General features: G+C 51.2%; 1 protein-coding gene across 6 annotated transcripts in view; it reads right to left on the minus strand.

The window, feature by feature from the left end:
* LOC121303092 (ankyrin-1-like) overlaps window positions 1-18,593 on the minus strand; it is a 52,847-nt gene that overhangs the window by 27,758 nt on the left and 6,496 nt on the right. For 5 of the 6 annotated variants that reach the window (XM_041233533.1, XM_041233531.1, XM_041233536.1 and 2 more), the window contains exons 1-17: window positions 11,633-11,718; window positions 11,090-11,275; window positions 10,175-10,273; window positions 9,874-9,972; window positions 9,485-9,583; window positions 8,717-8,914; window positions 8,148-8,246; window positions 7,830-7,928; window positions 5,903-6,001; window positions 4,431-4,628; window positions 4,080-4,178; window positions 3,474-3,572; window positions 2,562-2,759; window positions 2,306-2,404; window positions 1,840-1,938; window positions 1,319-1,417; window positions 432-524 (exon numbers count right to left, since the gene is read on the minus strand). In XM_041233533.1, the coding sequence (XP_041089467.1) occupies window positions 432-524; window positions 1,319-1,417; window positions 1,840-1,938; window positions 2,306-2,404; window positions 2,562-2,759; window positions 3,474-3,572; window positions 4,080-4,178; window positions 4,431-4,628; window positions 5,903-6,001; window positions 7,830-7,928; window positions 8,148-8,246; window positions 8,717-8,914; window positions 9,485-9,583; window positions 9,874-9,972; window positions 10,175-10,273; window positions 11,090-11,275; window positions 11,633-11,710 (2,040 nt within the window). In that variant the 5' untranslated portion in view covers window positions 11,711-11,718. Of the gene's footprint in view, window positions 1-431; window positions 525-1,318; window positions 1,418-1,839; window positions 1,939-2,305; window positions 2,405-2,561; window positions 2,760-3,473; window positions 3,573-4,079; window positions 4,179-4,430; window positions 4,629-5,902; window positions 6,002-7,829; window positions 7,929-8,147; window positions 8,247-8,716; window positions 8,915-9,484; window positions 9,584-9,873; window positions 9,973-10,174; window positions 10,274-11,089; window positions 11,276-11,632; window positions 11,735-12,285; window positions 12,385-12,831; window positions 12,931-17,968; window positions 18,071-18,593 lie in introns of those variants that run through there. The other variant, XM_041233538.1, reaches the window with a different exon arrangement.

An 18,593-nucleotide genomic window follows, 5' to 3' on the forward strand; every position in this document is an offset into this window, starting at 1 on the left:
TGCCAAGCTTTGCAATCCAACATGCGAGCCGGATCCTTCATAACAGATCTCCATTTCAAACAGCGGCTTCCCTTACAGTCTGAACCAGACTGCAGGCGCACAGCATTGTAGCAGTTAACCAGGGCGATGGCAGGGCTGCAATGCCATCGATCGTGCGCACATGTGCTGCACGAGATAGAATCGCAGGGCGCTTTCACAAAGCTTGCGTTAGCTACTGCGGTTTTATTTTCTATTCTTTGACTTTGCATTTGCTCTTTAAACATTAACAAACAACAGATCTCTACACAGAAGACGAGGGACTGATGGACTGCAAAGCAAACACTTGTAGTTTTGCTGTTAAACGGGAGCTGGCTGTTGTCCATATCAGGCCTGTAATGGGCTTCCTGAACAGGTGGCACTGTGAGGGGTCAGGGGTTCAAGTTCAGCCTCACCACGGGGGTCTTCTCCTCGGTTACCAGCTTCAGCACGTCGCTGACGGAGATGTAGCCGAGGCGCTTGGCGATGCCCAGGGCTGTGGTGCCCACCTACAGGACAGGAAGAGGAAGCAGCTTTATCACATGACCTGGGTGCAGGACACGAGTTTAGCATCACCTGCAGTTTTTTTTTCTGCAACGTCATTTGAACGGAACATCATTTCGATATTTTATTTCACATTATGTAATCAAATAAACTACAAAATGACGTCGTAAAAGTCACCCGGAAGCCACACTAGTGGTACAGTATTCAGATTTCTAAAACATTTTTCAATTTTTTGTCAAGAAGTATCTGGAAAACTACAAAGTGGTGTGTAATTCAATACGTTAACATAACATTAAAATCAGCAGGTCTCATTCAGCACATTGAAGCACAATGAGTTCACTCTCTATAGAGGGTGATGCTAACTTTTCGGCCACAGCTGTCAAGGCAGCAACAAAGAACTTGCATGCTAGGACCTTAAACATTAGTTTGAGGTTAAACGAGTTGATTTTACTTTGCTCTTACAAATACAGTGCATTGTGGGATTGTAGTCCCGGGACAACCTCTGATTAAACTACATATCCCAACGTGCATAGTGGCAGCTCGAAAGGTAGATCTAGGGAAAGACAATGCACTTACAAGCAGGTTTTATAATCCCTCAACAAAGGTTAGGGAAAGGGTTTTTTTACTTGTGAAATGAACACACTAATCAACAGGCTTGTTTTGTTTCATTTAATACTTTTCTGTGTTTTTAATTAAAAGTAGGGGAGAACGGTGTGCTAAGAAGGGCCCTGGTGGGTCAGACGGCCGTTTCTCATTCCCAGCCTTGTCTTGGACGCGTGGGTGGGGCGCAGGGACTCACCGAGGTGATCTCGTTGGGGGACGCCCCGTGTTTCAGAAGCAGCGTCACGATGTCTGTGTGTCCCTGCTGTGCCGCCTGGTGCAAGGGGGTGTAGCCCACCTGCCAGACAAACAGACAGACACATCACACAACTCGCTCTCCATGCACAGGTGAGTTTAACAGGGCACCGGGAGCTTGCACAAGCTAGTTCAAAACGTTTAAAAATGGAAAGATTAAATCTTCAGTTAAACGGCATGATATCATTTCTGTCTCCTGATGTCAATCCAACGTCTCACTATGACATTAAAATACAGGTTTAAGACTCGCCCCCAGCGAGGGGCACGGAGCAAGCAGACAGCGTTGACTTTGGCTCCTCTGCTGCCTCACCAGCACTGCAGTGTTTCAGAGTCACCGGCAGGCACAGCTCAGAGGATCGTGACAGCCAGACGCCCGCACCCCTCCATGCACCCCCATGCTGTCAGCGCTGGTGTCGTGGACTGCAGCAAGCCTGTGCGTTTCGCTCACTGGAGAAGCCTCCTTACCTTGGTCTTGGCGTTCACGTTGGCTTGCTGCTGCAGCAGGAACCTCACCATCTTGATGTTCCCGTAGTGGCAGGCGATGTGGAGCGGGGTGTAGCCCATCTGGAAGGAGACGCAAGCAGTGAGACGAGGGCCTCCCGGGGGTCACAGCTGGACCGGGTCCTAATTCAAACTTTTCCATAACTGGTACACAGTAACGCACAGAACTCAACCCACTGAAAATGTTTCTTTACACCTTCATATAACAGACAGCTAGGGTAGGGAGGATGAACATCCTGGTAGGGTAGGTAGAGGGTTAGGGGTAGGGTTAGGGAGAGTGTGGTCTGTGCTGTGTGCAGTGTGAGAGGGTGCGTGTGCGCAGTGTGCTATGTGCAGTGTGTGAGAGGGTGCGTGTGTGCTATGTGCAGTGTGAGAGGGTGCGTGTGCGGGTGTGAGGGTGCGTGTCTGCATGTGCGCATGCAGGTCTCACCCGTGTCACTGCGCAGACCGAGGCCCCCTTCTTCACCAACATGTCTGCGATGGGAACGTGACCCTCCTGAGCCACCAGGTGAAGAGGAATCAGCCCGCTCTGAGGGGGAGAGAGAGAGAATGTATAAAAGCAAAGTAGATTAATGCTATAACTCAGCTGAACTAGCACAAATCTATCCCCCTGCTTCCTCCCCTCACCTCCCCCTGCTCCCTCCAGTCCCCTCACCTCCCCCTGGGTCCCGGGCTGCCCCAGTTACCTTGTTGCCCAGGTTGACGTTGGCCTGCTTGGAGATGAGCAGGGCCACCATGTCGGGGCGCCCCTCCTGCGCTGCCAGGTGCAGCGGGGTCACCCCCTGCAGGGACTCTGAGTTAGCTGAGGCTCCAAACTGCAGCAGGCTTCCGGCCACCTCCAGCTGGTTCTGCTTGGAGGCGATGTGGAGCGGAGTGTAGCCGTTCTGAGAGAGAGAGAGAGAGAGCACTGTCAACATAGCAACTCAGACACAGCACAGAGAGGAGCGGGGTGCAGCCATTCTGAGAATACACACACACACACACACACACATGCAGTGTATATAATTAAATCCCTAACAGCTCTCTGGTGCACTCTGCTGGAAAAAGAAAGTCTTGGATTTAGACCTCAAGCGTCACGTGGCGCCGCGCGGGGGACCGTCTGCCTGCTTCACCTCCACACAGCCCTCTGTGCACGGCTCAGATCCAGCTGCTTGGAGTCTGTATCCTGACACAGTGTCTTCAAAATGCAGACAGGCTGAGCCGGCCCCCAGCACGCCCTCTTCAGCCTTTCATTGCACTCTCCTGCTATTCACTTTTCACTGGCACTGCGATTCCTCCCACAGATTCCCTTTACATTACTGCTCCCTCTACTGGCCAGCTGTCACTGTAAAATGCAGCAACCCCCGTGCTCTGCGGCCAGCAATGAAGAGAAAGCACAAAGCCAGCTGCTGGAGGCTGTTTTATTGCGAATGTGCTTTTTCACCTGCTTGTTTACTACTATAACAGTGCTCTGCTTAGCTAAACAGTGAAAGTACTGTTTGAAACATTTTTTTTTTTTTTTTTAATATAAACTTGTATAAGAGTTACCTCCCAATTCCTCCATCCCTGACTCACTCAGACCCTGGGCTGCACACAGGGGGTGCTGTTGTCTGGCTTACCCGAGCGCTGTTGTGTGGGGAGCCTCCCTTGCTGAGCAGGAGCTTCACTATTTCCAGGTGGTTGTGATGCACAGCCACATGGAGAGGGGTCAGTCCGTTCTGTGAGACAATCAAACACAAACCCTGTGAATACTCAGCTCTAACCACTAGAGCCACGCTGCCTCTCTCCCTCCCAGTCTCTCAGCTCTAACCACTAGAGCCACACTGCCTCCCTCCCAGTCCCTCAGCTCTAACCACTAGAGCCACACTGCCTCCCTCCCAGTCCCTCAACTCTAACCACTAGAGCCACACTGCCTCCCTCCCAGTCTCCCAGCTTTAACCACTAGACCACACTGTCTTCCTCCCAGCCCCTCATCTCTAACCACTAGAGCCACACTGCTTCCCTCCCAGTCCCTCAGCTCTAACCACTAGAGCCACACTGCCTCCCTCCCAGTCCCTCAGCTCTAACCACTAGAGCCACACTGCCCTCCCTCCCAGTCCCTCAGCTCTAACCACTAGAGCCACACTGCTTCCCTCCCTCCCAGTCTCTCAGCTCTAACACTAGAGCCACGCTGCCTCCTTGTCAGCCCTTCAGCTCTTGTCCTTGTGGCCCCGCTGGTCCCTCACCTTGCCCGATGCGTTGGGGTTGGCGTCTCGCTCCAGCAGCTGTTCCGCCACTTCCAATTTATTGTACTTTGCTGCCACGTGGAGAGGTGTGAACCCTTTCTGGAAACGAAGAGAGAGAGTGAGTGAGAGCGAGGGAGGGAGTGAAAGAGAGAGAGTGAAACGGTCACAGAGCACAGTGCTACAGGCCCTGTTCACAAAGCTATGAGTTTATTTTAAGAATGTGTTTTTCGTTATAAAATACATTTTAAATAAACCATCGAAACATTCTTGAAGTATGCTGTGTGTTATAAAGCTTTGCAACTGATCTGCCCGGAGGACACCGGCACCTCAGAGGGTAAGGCCGTGGCTCACCTTGGTCATGCGTGCCTGCTGAGCCCCTCCGTCCAGCAGGATGTGAATGGTGGCCACGTGGCCCTCGCGGGCCGCGATGTGCAGGGGCGTGTGCCCGGCCGTGGTGGCCGAGTTCGGGTTGGCTTTGTGCTCCAGCAGCACCTTCACCAGCTCCTTGTGCCCCATCCGTGAGGCGCAGTGCAGAGGGGTCTGGTCATCCTGCCCAGAGGAGACAGAGGGTCACGGTCACTGCGCTCCAGCACCGAGTCTCTTAGCCATGCAACAGCAGATCGATTGGCGGCTTTAATACTGCAAGCCACGATTAAACATTCATTAAACTCATGCTTTCTTTCCTTGCTGAAACATGTCGAAAAAATCAACAAATAAAAAAAAAAACTACACAACATCATGAATCAAACCCATTTGTCCTGCACTCCATACATACATGTTTCATAGGGGTACTGCTCATTCCAGCTAGCAGTTTATCAAATAGAAGAAACGTCGTTTGAACAGAAGCGCATTCAAGCAGGAGTTAGTGGCACGCCCCCCGGTGGTCATTCTTTGAACTGCCTCACCAAGTCGTCTTTCGAAGCAGATGAATATGAATCCTGAGCTCGGTAAGTTACGGCAATCAGAGATCAGGATAGAGCAGCCCAGAGTAAAGACACTCCTAAGCAACGTTAGAGAACACAGCTAGGAGGAAACGAAACAGCTAAGGGTTGAAATTCTCAGGTTGTAGAGCAAGTCTTTCTACTGAATGCACAGCAGAAGTCAATCCGGCTTTCGGATATTTAGACGACTGACAGGAATCGTGGGACACCCTGATCAAGACTTTTTAAAATGCGGTTATTAATATCGCCATCGATCTTTAAGAGCATCATCACATTTTCATGACGACTTCAAATCTAATTTATTTAAATAACTTTTAGCACAAGAGTTTTCGTTTTAACTTCCCATAAAATGCATTCGTGTATTTCTGCATCTATTTTAAATGAAGGCGCGTGCATTTGAGCTCTCCGAAGAGAAATTTAACAGAGAAAAAACGCGCCTGAATCGTTTTTTCTTTGGTTGAAAGGAATGACAATGAAGAGTGCCGCAGTCCTAGCTTGCCACCGCAAGAGGGCGCTCACCGTTCATTTCCAGGGTTCCGCTCCCTTCAAACCCTTAGGGTCTGATTACCAGCAGTTGTTGATGTGCAGAAGGGTATTTTTTTAGCCTACTGGTGCAGCAGGGCGAGTTAGCAGCCAGTCTTGTTAAAGAACAGAGCAGGATGATAGGGGGCGGCTCTGCTAGACTGGCACAAAGTTATGTGTTAGAGATCCCTGTTAGAGGCAGGCAGGCAGGCAGGGGAGAGAGTGCTTGTCACTTCTGTTCATCTCTTTTATTAGCACCAGTAATTCCACTGCAGTCCTCTGCATTCCCAGCATGCTATGGAAACTCAAGCCACGGCAGAGCTGAGGCTGGCCTAGCGGAGGGGGTGGTGGGAGCTGTACCTTAGCCTTGGCATCAACCTGGGCCTTGTTCTGGAGTAAGAACTGGGCCACCTCCGCGTGCCCCCCGCGCGCTGCCATGTGCAGAGGGGTCTCCACTTTCTGTGTGCCGGAGGGGAGAGAGGAGAGGGGAGAGCGAAGAGGAGGAGAGAGGTGAGGGGAGAGAGGAGAGCGGAGAGGGGGAGAGAGGAGAGGAGAGGGGGGAGGGGGGGGGAGAGAGGGGAGGGGAGAGGGAGGGGAGAGGGGGAGAGCGGGAGGATCGAGCCCGGAGAATCTCCTTATCCCCTCTCCCCCTCTCCCCTCTCTCCCTCTCCCTCCTTTCTGGAGAGGAGGAGGGGAGGGGAGTGGAGAGGGACGGGGGGAGAGGAGAGAGAGGAGAGAGAGGAGAGAGGAGAGAGAAGAGAGGAGAGAGGGGAGAGGGGAGAGGGGAGAGGGGAGAGAGGAGAGGAGAGAGGAGAGAGGGCAGAGGAGAGAGGGGAGAGAGGAGAGAAGAGAGGAGAGAGAGAGGAGAGAGAGAGGGAGAGAGAGGGAGAGAGGAGGAGAGGAGAGAGGAGAGGAGAGGGGAGGGAGAGGAGAGCAGAGGAGGGGAGAGGGGAGAGGGGAGGGAGGAGAGACGGAGGGAGAGGGGGGGGAGGAGAGGAGAGGGGAGGGGAGAGAGAGAGAGAGAGAGAGGAGAGAGAGAGGAGGGGGAGAGGAGAGAGGGGAGAGGGAGAGAGAGGAGAGAGGAGAGAGAGGAGAGAGGGAGAGGGGAGGGGAGAGGGGAAGAGGAGAGAGAGGAGAGGAGGAGGAGGAGAGAGGGAGAGAGGGGAGAGCGAGAGAGAGGGGAGAGGAGAGAGGAAGAGAGGAGAGAGGAGAGAGAGATGAGTGAGAGGGAGAGCGGAGAGCGGAGAGAGATCCTCCATTTCGAGGAGAGCGGAGAGCGGGGGGAGAGGGGAGAGGGGAAAGTGGAGAGGATAGAGAGATCAGAGAGGAGAGAATGGAGGTGGGAGCGGGCAGAAAAGGAAAAGAGAAAACAGAGAAAACAAAAACAAGGGGTTAAATGAAGAAGAGAAAAGAGCCATTTCTACAAAAGTGTATGCTACATATTGCAGGTGTTTCCAATTGTTGTTGTCCAACTACTGTAGTCCTGGCTAATAATAATAATAATAATAATAATAATAATAATAATAATAATAATAATAATAATAATAATAATAATAAAAATTTGAAAGCAAAAAATAAATCAATAAAATCAGACCTTTCAATAAATCCATACCATAACTTTGGCTGGCTATAATTAGTTCGCAATTCTCACAAAACAACAAGTTACTAACAGTGAACACCTGGATGACGTGAATGAAACCAAACCAAGCATTTTGTCAACTGACTCATGATCCTGAGCCAGTGACTCGTGTGATTTGAATGCTGTTTGAATCTGTTTTGAATGCTGTTTGAAAGTGTTTTGAATGCTGTTTGAATGTGTTTTGAATGTTGGTTGAATATGATTTGAATACTGTTTGAATGTGTTTTGAATGCTGTTTGAATGTGTTTTGAATGCTGTTTGAATGTGTTTTGAATGCTGTTTGAATGTGTTTTGAATGCTGTTTGAATCTGTTTTGAATGCTGTTTGAAAGTGTTTTGAATGCTGTTTGAATGTGTTTTGAATGTTGGTTGAATATGATTTGAATACTGTTTGAATGTGTTTTGAATGCTGTTTGAAAGTGTTTTGAATGCTGTTTGAATGTGTTTTGAATGTTGGTTGAATATGATTTGAATATTGTTTGAATCTGTTTTGAATGCTGTTTGAATGTGGTGTGAAAGCCTTTTGAATGCTGTTTGAATGTATTTTGAATGTGGTGTGAATGTGTTTTGAATGCTGTTTGAATGTATTTTGAATGTGGTGTGAATGTGTTTTGAATGCTGTTTGAATGGCCGATGCAGAGACTCTTACCACGTTGGAGACGCTGGGGGAGGCACCGCGCTGCAGCAGGAGCTTCATGACGTTGAGGTGTCCCATGAAGGAGGCCACATGCAGAGGGGTCAGACCTGACTGAGGAGACACAAAGAGAGAGACGCACACAGACAGACAGACAGAGCACCAGAGAGATACAGTCAGTCACACAACCCTGCCAGCACCCATGAGTTTGCAACATATGGAAATGTACATTATATTGTATAGTGGTTATAGTTTAGTGTGCCCCCCCCTTGCTATTAAAGGAGTTCTGCCCCTCCCTGCCCCCTGCCCCTGTGCTGTTGTGGGTGCCAGTACCTCGGTGACAGCCTCCAGCGATGCCGAGTGCTTCAGCAGCAGGTCCATCACTCTCATGTGGTTCTTCTTGCAGGCGATGTGCAGAGGAGTGAATCCGTTCTGAAAGACAGGAGCACAGGACAACGTTCCCAGAGGCACAGCAATGGCACACGGTAACGCAGGGCTTCCCAAGAGCAGCAGTGAGGCAAGAGAGTGTTACTCTCCCCCAAAGAACAAACTCATTCTGCTTCATGAAGTCGAATGAAACCCGATGAACAATGTTAACATGCTGAATTACACACGGCATTCAGCATTCAGAGCTTCGAACCCTGAAACTAACAGGCAGACAGAGGCTTGCTGTCAAACAGGCAAATACTAGTGAATAAATGCCATTCAAAAATGTGTTGGATTGCAATTTGGCAGGATGTGAAATGATCATTCAAATCCCCCCAAAAAATAATACAACAACAAAGCGAGAAGGGTCTTCATCCAATAATAAAAAGCAATAGCTCTGCGAAGGAGGCTGTCGTCAGAGAGGACAGAGTTTAATAGGAGGCTGAGCGCTGCGTGATCTCGCTGCACACACTGACCAGTGCACGGGCGTTGGGCTTCGCCCCCTTGTCCAGCAGCACTCGAGCCATGCGGTGGTTTCCGCAGTGGGCTGCCACGTGCAGTGGGGTCAGGTGATCCAGGGTGATGTCGTCGATCTCTGCGTTGTACTGGAGGAGCAGACGCACGCAGTCCATGTGGTCTCCCTGCGCGGCCATGTGGATGGGAGACAGGCCGTTCTGAGAGAGAGAGAGAGAGAGAGAGAGAGAGAGAGAGGAGAATGAGAGGCAGAGAGAGAGAGAGTCAGAGAGATAGAGAGGAGAGAGACAAGAGTGAGAGAGAGAGAGAGAGAGGTGAACGAGAGAGAGAGAGAGAGAGGGAGAGAGAGAGAGAGAGAGAGAGAGAGGAGAGAGAGAGAGAGAGAGAGGAGAGAGAGGGGCAGAGAGAGTCAGAGAGAGAGAGAGGAGAGCGAGAGGAAGAGAGAGAGAGTCAGAGACAGAGAGAGACTTCACAAACTGCTGAACAGAGAAGCACCGTCACCAATGCATATGTGTGTGTGCGTGTGTGCGTGCGTGCGTGCGTGTGCGTGTATGTGCGCGTGTGTGTGTGTGCGTGCGTTCGCGTGATATGTGCGTGCGTGCGTGTGCGTATGTGCGTGCGGCATGTGCGTGCGTGTGCGTGTGTTGGTGCTGTGCGTGTGTGCGGTAGTGTGTGCGTGTGCGTGTGTGCACGCATATGCGTAGTGCATGTCGCATGGGATAGTGTGTGTGTGCGTGCATGTCTGGGGTGGTTATGTCTTTGTGTGTCACCTTGGTCTTGGCCTGGATGGGGGCCCCGTGGTCCAGCAGGATCTCGATGATTCTCGCGTGTCCGTTCCGCGCAGCGCAGTGCAAAGGGGTCAACTCATCCTGCATGGACACACGGACACACGGACACACGGACAGTCACACACAGTGAGGCTTCATTTCACTCTGGGATTCCAGCAGGATTACAAGACTGAACTTACAGCAGCAGCACTCAGAAGTGATTTCACTGTCCTTATGCAAAACTACAATGTGCTGTGCTTGTTTACAATAATAATAATAATAATAATAATAATAATAGTATGATCTGCTCTGTGGTGTGGATCACTCTACAGGGCTGAGGAGACTCCGTGCCCCCCCCCTGTGCAGGTGGGACAGTAAGATGTGAGCGGTACCTTGGTTTGGGAGTCGATCTGCGCCCCTCTGTCCAGCAGCAGCTTCACCATGATCACATTCCCTCTCCGGGACGCGATGTGCAGAGGGGTGATGCCGTTCTGAAACACAGCCGGGGAGGAAGACAGATCAGCAGGGTCGCACACGCTGGCAGGCACCAGGGGATCTGGGAGAACCGTGTGGATTCGGTTTCATTCTTGTTTAACCTTCCCTCCTGCAGATATGATGGCTCTCGTTTGAACAGAGACCCCAGTGTGTGTGTGGGGGTGGGGGCGGGGGTCTGGGCACCCCTCGATGTCTTACCTTAGGGGTGAAGTTGACGCTGGCCCCTCTGTTGAGCAGTAGCTGAGCCACATTCAGATTCTCATAATGAGCTGCGATGTGCAGGGGGGTGAAGCCAGTCTGAGGAAAGAGAGGAGAGAGAGAGAGAGAGAGGAGAGAACGGGAGGGAGGGGGTGAGAGATAGAGAGAGAGGGGGAAGGAAGGAGGAGAGGACAGAGTGAGAAAGAGGGGGAGGGAAAGAATGGAAGGGGGGAGAGTGTGTGAGAGAGAGAGCGAGAGAGGGGAGGGGAGGAGAGGACAGAGTGAGAGAGGGGGAGAGGGGGAGAGAACAGGAGGGAGGAGGGAGATGAGAGAAGAAAGAAAGAAAGAAAGAAAGAAAGAAAGAAAGAAAGAAAGAAAGAAAAAGATCATTTACATTCCTTGTATTCAATATAAGGCCGTATCTGTCATTTTTGTCAAATTGCACCTTCCTATACAGAATTTTAAAGTTGCATGCTTTGTGTGCTACAGCCTATACTTTGAATACATCTCCCCTGTAATCTTGGTGAATATCCTTGCAGTGCAGTGAACCTTACCCTTTAATAATATGTGCAGCTGTTGGTATAACGTTACACAAAATCAAACTGAAAAAGACACTGGGGCACACTGAGCCTCCAAGTTTGGGTTACAAATACTGGCTTCATTACACGCTGTCTATATATACCTCCAAACTGTAATTCTGCATTGACCTGTTCATCACAGGGTGCAGAGTCTGAGGGACACTTTCCTACATTATTCCAAGCCCATTCTAACAGGATCAGATTCTGCAAAAAAAAAAAAACTCTGCTTAGAGTCAGTGGAGCACAGCAACTCTGAAAGCAGGCAGTGGGAAGGAATCTCTCCAGACTCCTTGCTCACAGATCTCTTCCCGGGATGGAGCGGTGTTTGGGTTCCTACCTTGGAGAGCACGTCTGCATTGGGGTCGTTCTGCAGCAGCACTGCAGCGGTGCGCGTGTCATCGTTGCGCGCGGCTATGTGGAGCGCTGGCAGCCGCACCTTGCCCTTCGTCCCGTAGTTAATGAGCAGAGCCACCACGTTCTCATGGCCCTGCTGCAGAGCCACGGCCAGCGGGGTGAAGCCGTCCTGCCAGGACCCAGACAGAGGAGACAGTAAACATGGAGGACAGGCATAGGGACAGGGGGACGCAAACGGTCTCCACACACCCCCTAGTGTTAGAGTCCGCTCTCTCGCTTTTATTCGTCCTTTTCTTTTCCTGTCTTCTTTTTCTTTCTTTCCCTACCTTCCATCTCTTCTCCATCCTTCGTCTTTCGTTCTTTCCCTTCCTTTCTCATTCCTCCCTCCACTTTCGCATGCTCTTCCTTCCTCCTCTTTACTCTTTCTCCTTGTTCACTCATCCTTCCCTCCTTCTCTAGAGACACTCACACACACACACACACGCGCGCGCGCGCGCACAGCAGTGTGGAGGGGGGCGTGTCTCACCTCGGTCGCTATGTTCTGATTGGCTCCGTTCTCCAGCAGGAACTTGACCACCTCCAGGTGATTCTCCTGTGCAGCCATGTAGAGGGGAGTGAGTCTGTTACACTGGCACTGGCACTGGCACTGGGGTGGATGAGCAGAGGGAGTCTGTTACACTGGCACTGGCACTGGGGTGGATGAGCAGAGGGAGTCTGTTACACTGGCACTGGCACTGGGGTGGATGAGCAGAGGGAGTCTGTTACACTGGCACTGGCACTGGGGTGGATGAGCAGAGGGAGTCTGTTACACTGGCACTGGCACTGGGGTGGATGAGCAGAGGGAGTCTGTTACACTGGCACTGGCACTGGGGTGGATGAGCAGAGGGAGTCTGTTACACTGGCACTGGCACTGGGGTGGATATATAAGCCCCGGGTCTGTCTCTAAGTACAAGCGCTCCCTTGGCGTGGCGGCGGAGATGATTATAAATAGGCTTTACTACACTAATCAGCATGGCAGGTGATGACAGCTCAGAAATACCAAAGTAACTGCAGCGAATTCAATGACAGACGTTTGGACTCAACAGTGAGGGGCAGGCCAGGGGTGCACTTTGGGATCATTTCGAGCTGCTGCTGTAGATCTTCTAAGGAAGTAAGTAAACAGGATCAGATCATCCCTACCTGGGACTGTGCGTTCACGTTGCCCCCGTAGTTGGTCAGTTCGGTGACCACTTGCTCCTGCCCGGCCAGCGCTGCTATGTGGAGGGCAGTGTTCCCTTTCTGCGGGAGACAGATGCCACACCATTAACCCCGTCGGCTGAGCCATCCCATGATAAAAGCACAGCAAAGTAATGCAAGTAATGCAAGCCTTCATCCCCACCCCCCCTCTCCTCCCAAGCCCCTCCCCCCTCCCTCACCCCCGCTTCCCTAGCCCCTTCCTATCCTCCCTAGGCTCTTCACTTTTCCTTCCCTCCTAGTTCTGTAGGGTATCCCTGACATCGTACCCCGGCCCCCCTACCCACACCAAGTCTCTCCTCCTCCAGGCCCCCACCCCACCCGGCCCCACCCCCTCCCTCCCTATTTTTTCGTGTCGTGTCATTTCCCTCCCCACCCCACCCTCCAGGGGCCGGCGGGGTGGGGTGGAGGAGAAGGGGGGGCCCCTCCTCCCCGGCCCCACCCTTACCCTCCCCTCCCCTTCCGCCCCGGCCCCTCTCCCTCTCCCCTCACCTTGGTGGTGGTCTCCAGTGTGATTCCATTGTGCAGCAGCTCCTGCACCATCTTGACGTGCCCCTCCTTGGAAGCCAGGTGCAGCCCGTTGAGCCCGTTCTGGGGAGAGGAGCAAGAGGAGAGCAGACTTCAAACCAGACCAGACCGGACCATCTTGAGCACAGGCACGCGCCCTGCCCCAGGCAGACACGCAGACATGCACCAGTCAATAAAGAGTCAAAGACGGAGTTGGGTTTCTCTTGGTTTGTCTCAAGGTGACCCACTCTGCTCTGTGAATGCAGCCCAGCGCTCTCTCTCTCCCTCTCTTTCTCTCTCCTAATCGATGAGGGTGAAAGGTGCCTTGTTCTTGTCATCATTACTAGCACAGTGCAATCAATCCCTGCCATTAGCCTGGCAGCCAGCGGGCACATCACTCACCCATACAGCCAAGAGCGCCAGGCTGCAACGATCCACTGGTTCACACCTGCACTGCACAACGCTCCCTCAATAAGAGATCTTCACAGCCAGAGCACACAGCAAGAGGCAGACAGACAGGGGCACTATAGTGCAATGTACAATGCAGACAGACAGTGGCACTGCAATGGCAATGCAGAGAGACAGGGGCACTGCAATGCAATGCAGACAGACAGGGGCACTGCAATGCAATGCAGACAGACAGGGGCACTGCAATGGCAATGCAGAGAGACAGGGGCACTGCAATGCAATGCAGACAGACAGGGGCACTGCAATGGCAATGCAGAGAGACAGGGCACTGCAATGCAATGCAGACAGACAGGGGCACTGCAATGGCAATGCAGAGAGACAGGGGCACTGCAATGCAATGCAGACAGACAGGGGCACTGCAATGGCAATGCAGAGAGACAGGGCACTGCAATGCAATGCAGACAGACAGGGGCACTGCAATGGCAATGCAGACAGACAGGGGCACTGCAATGGCAATGCAGACAGACAGGGGCACTGCAATGGCAATGCAGACAGACAGGGGCACTGCAATGGCAATGCAGAGAGACAGGGGCACTGCAATGGCAATGCAGACAGACAGGGGCACTGCAATGGCAATGCAGACAGACAGGCAGGCAATGGCACTGCAATGCAATGGCAATGCAGAGAGACAGGGGCACTGCAATGCAATGCAGACAGACAGGGGCACTGCAATGCAATGGTCATGTACTGAGTCAGGGGATTGCAGCCCCCAGTGTGTCACACAGTCAGGATAATTGGGGACACAGTAACTCTAGAAGGTCTCCGGGGTTTTAGAGCAGTCATGCAGGCATTGTCCTGTGTATTGCACAGCTGTTCAGAATACAGCAGGCAGTTCAATCATTGAACACCACTGTAAACCCAGCTGAGCTACAGCAACCAAAGATCTACATTATAACACAAAATGGAAGGTCTATGATGTGCTGGGTCTGGTCTGGTCCTGGTCTGTGCTGTGCTGTTCTGGTCTATGCTGTGCTGTGCTGTGCTGTGCTGTGCTGTGCTGTGCTGTGCTGTGCTGTGCTGTGCTTGGCTTTGCTGGGCTGTGCTGTTCTGGTCTGACACAACATGTGCTGTGACTGTGCTGTGCTGTGACTGTGCTGGTTTGGTCTGTGCTGTGCTGTGCTGACACGACGAACACGTGCTGACTGGGCTTTGCACGGCTACAAAACTGTGTTGTGGGAGAACGACCTTGTTTGTGTGCGACTGCTGTGTCTGTGCTGTGCTGTGCTGTGCTGTGCTGTGCTGTGCTGTGCTGGTCTGTACTGTGCTGGTCTGGTCTGTACTGTGCTGGTCTGGTCTGTGCTGGTCTGTGCTGTGCTGTGCTGTGCTGTTTGCTCTAACTGAGGTGTGTGTTTGTTTTGAAGGTATCAGATCCTTGCAAAGCCCTTCTTCCTGGAAGCCAGGCTTGAACACTCAAGCCGCTAAACTGTGCCTCCCGGACAGATTGATTTCACAGCAGCCTCTGCAGGGTCATTGGATACTCATAGCTCAAGGAGAAACACACATTCTGCCTCCCTGCTGATCAATACACGACACCAGCCTGACTGCATCACAGCTCTACCCAGATCAACCAGTACTGCATCACAGCTCTACCCAGATCAACCAGTACTGCATCACAGCTCTACCCAAATCAACTCTGTCTCTAATGCCCTGACTATGTTATACACTAGGGGGCAGTGTGTCTAATGCCCTGACTGTCTTACACTCTAGAGCAGGCTTCCCAACCCTGGTCCTGGGGACCCCCTGTGTCTGCTGATTTTCATATCAACTACATAACTAGACCCTTAACTGAACTGATAAATTTGCTTAATTAAGCCTTTTTAATTGTTTTCAGCTCTTACACAGTTGCAGAGTTCAAGCTACTTCTAAAATGTTACAGCCAACTTGAAATGTACCACTGTGAAGAGATCAGCTCTCTTGGGGTTTCCTGTCCCGTGTCTGGAGCAGATAGAAGATCAGCCCCTTTTCTGTGTTCAGTGTTGTTCTCTGAGATACAAGAGCTTGAAGGGTCGCTTTTGAACCTCCCGCTGCTGCAAGTAGGCACCTAATGCTGGTGATGTATCTGCCTGCTAAGGGTTCTTCAGGGTGACACACTGGGGTGATGATGGGATCACAGTCACAGGGTGGATGGGGCTGGCCGGATGGTGGCGAGGGTGAAGTGATGATGGCGAGGCGATGGCACGTTCCAGCCTCCAGGATTGAGAATACGAGCCCTGTGGGACAGGTCTGACCTCATATATCCCTCCTTGAGCATTACAGGACATGTGAGGTTGGACCTTTCTCACAGGACTGATATTCCACAGCCAATGGGAGACCACAATCTACCATCCCCCAGCCCAGAGCAGGAGCTGGGCAGCCTGGGGAAGAGAGAGGGTCAGGACGGTGAGGGGAGAGAGGAGAGGGGAGAGGGGAGGATGAAAGAGTTGCTGGCTGCTTAGCTGGGAGATGAAGGATTATTTAGAAGACAGACAGTCTGAAATTACATACAGGACACTAGATAGACAGTTAGAGAAAGACAGATATTGCAGATGGCAAGAAAGAAAGCAAAAAAGCATTGATAGCGGGACAGACAGACAGACAGACACAGGAGTGCTGCCTGTGCGTTTTTCTTGCAGTTTTTTCTCTCTTCCTTCCAGACTCTCTTGTGGTTTGTTGTCAAGCACTGAACCTGCACTGCACCACTTCTCCTGAAGGGGGCGTTGCAAACAGCAGCTCAAGCGGTAGATCCTGACTGACCGGTTACAATCAAGACTGCCCTCCCTGGGTTCCCTGCAAGTATAGAAAGTGGTTGAAATTGCACACGAAGCATGTCCGCGGCTGTGCCTGTGACTGCGTCAGACTCCCAGTGTCTGCAGAGCCCAGTCAGAGACTTCAAATCAAGCTTTTCAAAGAAGTAGGACCAATCGCGTGCCCCTTCCGGCAGCTCGTGTGATTTTCTGAGATTGGATTGAATAAATGGCAGTGAAAAGCAATCATTCATTTCAATACAATTCACAGCGTTTGCTGGGGCACTGTCCCATGGTCATGTTCAGTGTTTTTCCCCCCTGCAGAGTTCCACAGTCCCGTCCAGGGTTTCCACTCTCAAAGACGCTCCAGATGTGAGGACTCAAGCTGCCTCCACAGCAGTAGAGGAGGCTCAAAGTGACATCTTCAGACTAGAGCAGCTCAGGAGGCAAGACAGACTCTTTACACAGGAAACCCCTGTGCAATACAAACTCGCACTGTAAGCACCCCACACAGAGATGTTCCCTCAAACCCAACTGGGATCCCAATGTAACCCCAGGGGGCTTCCCCAGCACCATTAGCAGATCACAGCAGTATTGATTGTAAGATGTGCTGATCGTCGTATGAAAAAACTAAAAATGACTTGGAATGGATTTCGGTTTTGTTTTGATGAGTCAGAGTCAACGAGCACTGGAAATAGGAGACTCGCATAATCCCACATCTCACTTTCTCCTGCCAGTAAACTACAGCAATCACCAGCAGCAGATCTGAGGTATTACACACGCTGCGTTAACCCTATAGACCGGCGGGGCTGGAAGGTTGACAGACCCCCTCCCTGGTCCTGTGTGTTTATTATTGATAGCCGGTGATAGGGAGGGGTCCTGTTCACTGCCTGTCTCCACCCCCCCACCCATGTGCCTGGCTCAATTCCAACATCTACAGCTGTGCTCAGTGATAACACAGTGTCTGTGCCAGCAGCTCAAACCTCAGAATCAACCGGTTCATAGAAATAACTACTAATGTTTCAATGCAACTCTTATATACCTTGAAGAACCCCCAGCTAGCACTGCCACAGCGGACCACAGCATTGCCACCAATGGCAACACAATGGAATCAAAAAACAAATAGTGCACAGAACACCGGTCCTGATCGGGTAGAGCTCTGTCTGTCTGAGACTGAAACCAGGGTACTGCAATGAGGCAGTGTATGCAAATATGAACATGTGACACTAACAATAAGAACATGTGACACTAGCAATATGAACATGTGACACTAACACTATGAAAATTCTCCCACTATGGTACTGTTCTACCAATGGTAGCATCATGCCTTTATACAGAACTACTGCCGGAGAAGATCTGGTGTTACCACTGGGTCACACTGCAGCTTAAAACTTCAGGGTCAAAAGTAACACATTTGGCTTTCATTCCCTTACTTTGGGAAGTGATCGGTGGTTTGTAATGGATTACTTTGGGAAGTGACCAGTGGTTTGTAATGGATTACTCTGGGAAGTGACCGGTGGTTTGTAATGGATTACTTTGGGAAGTGACCGGTGGTTTGTAATGGATTACTTTGAGAGAGTGATTGATTCATGGAGTGACGGATTGAGAGAGTGATTGATTCATGCAGTGATGGATTGAGAGAGTGATTGATTCATGGAGTGATGGTTTGAGAGAGTGATAGATTGAGAGTGATTGATTCATGGAGTGATGGATTGAGAGAGTGATAGATTGAGAGTGATTGATTCATGGAGTGATGGATTGAGAGAGTGATTGATTCATGGAGTGATGGATTGAGAGAGTGATAGATTGAGAGTGATTGATTCATGGAGTGATGGATTGAGAGAGTGATTGATTCATGGAGTGATGGATTGAGAGAGTGACTGATGGACTGCTGCTCAGCTCTGGTCTGCAGTGAGGGCGTCTCCTCTCACCTGATTGGCTGAGTTGATGTCCACTCCATTCTTGATGTGTTCGAGAGCCTTGTCCAGATTCCCTGAGCGGGCAGCACGGAGTAAACTTGTAGAAGCATCAGCCTGGAGAGGGAGGGTCAAGAGTCAATACACAGGGTCAATACACAGAGTCAATACACAGAGTCACACACAGTGTCAATACACAGAGTCATACACAGTGTCCATACACAGGGTCAATACACAGACTTCATGAAGCAAAATGAGTTCATTCATTCGGGTGAGGCTAAGCGTTTGTCCAGAGCTGTACTCAGCCCATGCCTGCGCTGCACTGAAACTCAGCCCGCAGTAGCTGAGGGGTCCAGTTGAGTCCGAGCAGAGCTGCTGCGGCTGCCAGACCCTGGGTTCCCACGGAGAGATGGTTACAAACTGGCCTGACACCAGCTCAACTCCAGGACGTGAACCCCACTGCCCCTCTCCAAACCCCCTTCACCCTCCAAGTTACTCACAGAGTGCAGGGTGGCAGCAGTGCCCTTTCGTAGCGCCATGGCCCCTCAATTCGGATTGTAACCCGAGCCCTCAATCAACGCCTCTCTCAGTTTTAGAAAGACGCTCGCTCTGTCAGTGTGTCCCACTACAAATACAGAGG

Source organism: Polyodon spathula, chromosome 31, assembly GCF_017654505.1.
Source record: "Polyodon spathula isolate WHYD16114869_AA chromosome 31, ASM1765450v1, whole genome shotgun sequence".
Lineage (NCBI taxonomy): Eukaryota > Metazoa > Chordata > Actinopteri > Acipenseriformes > Polyodontidae > Polyodon > Polyodon spathula.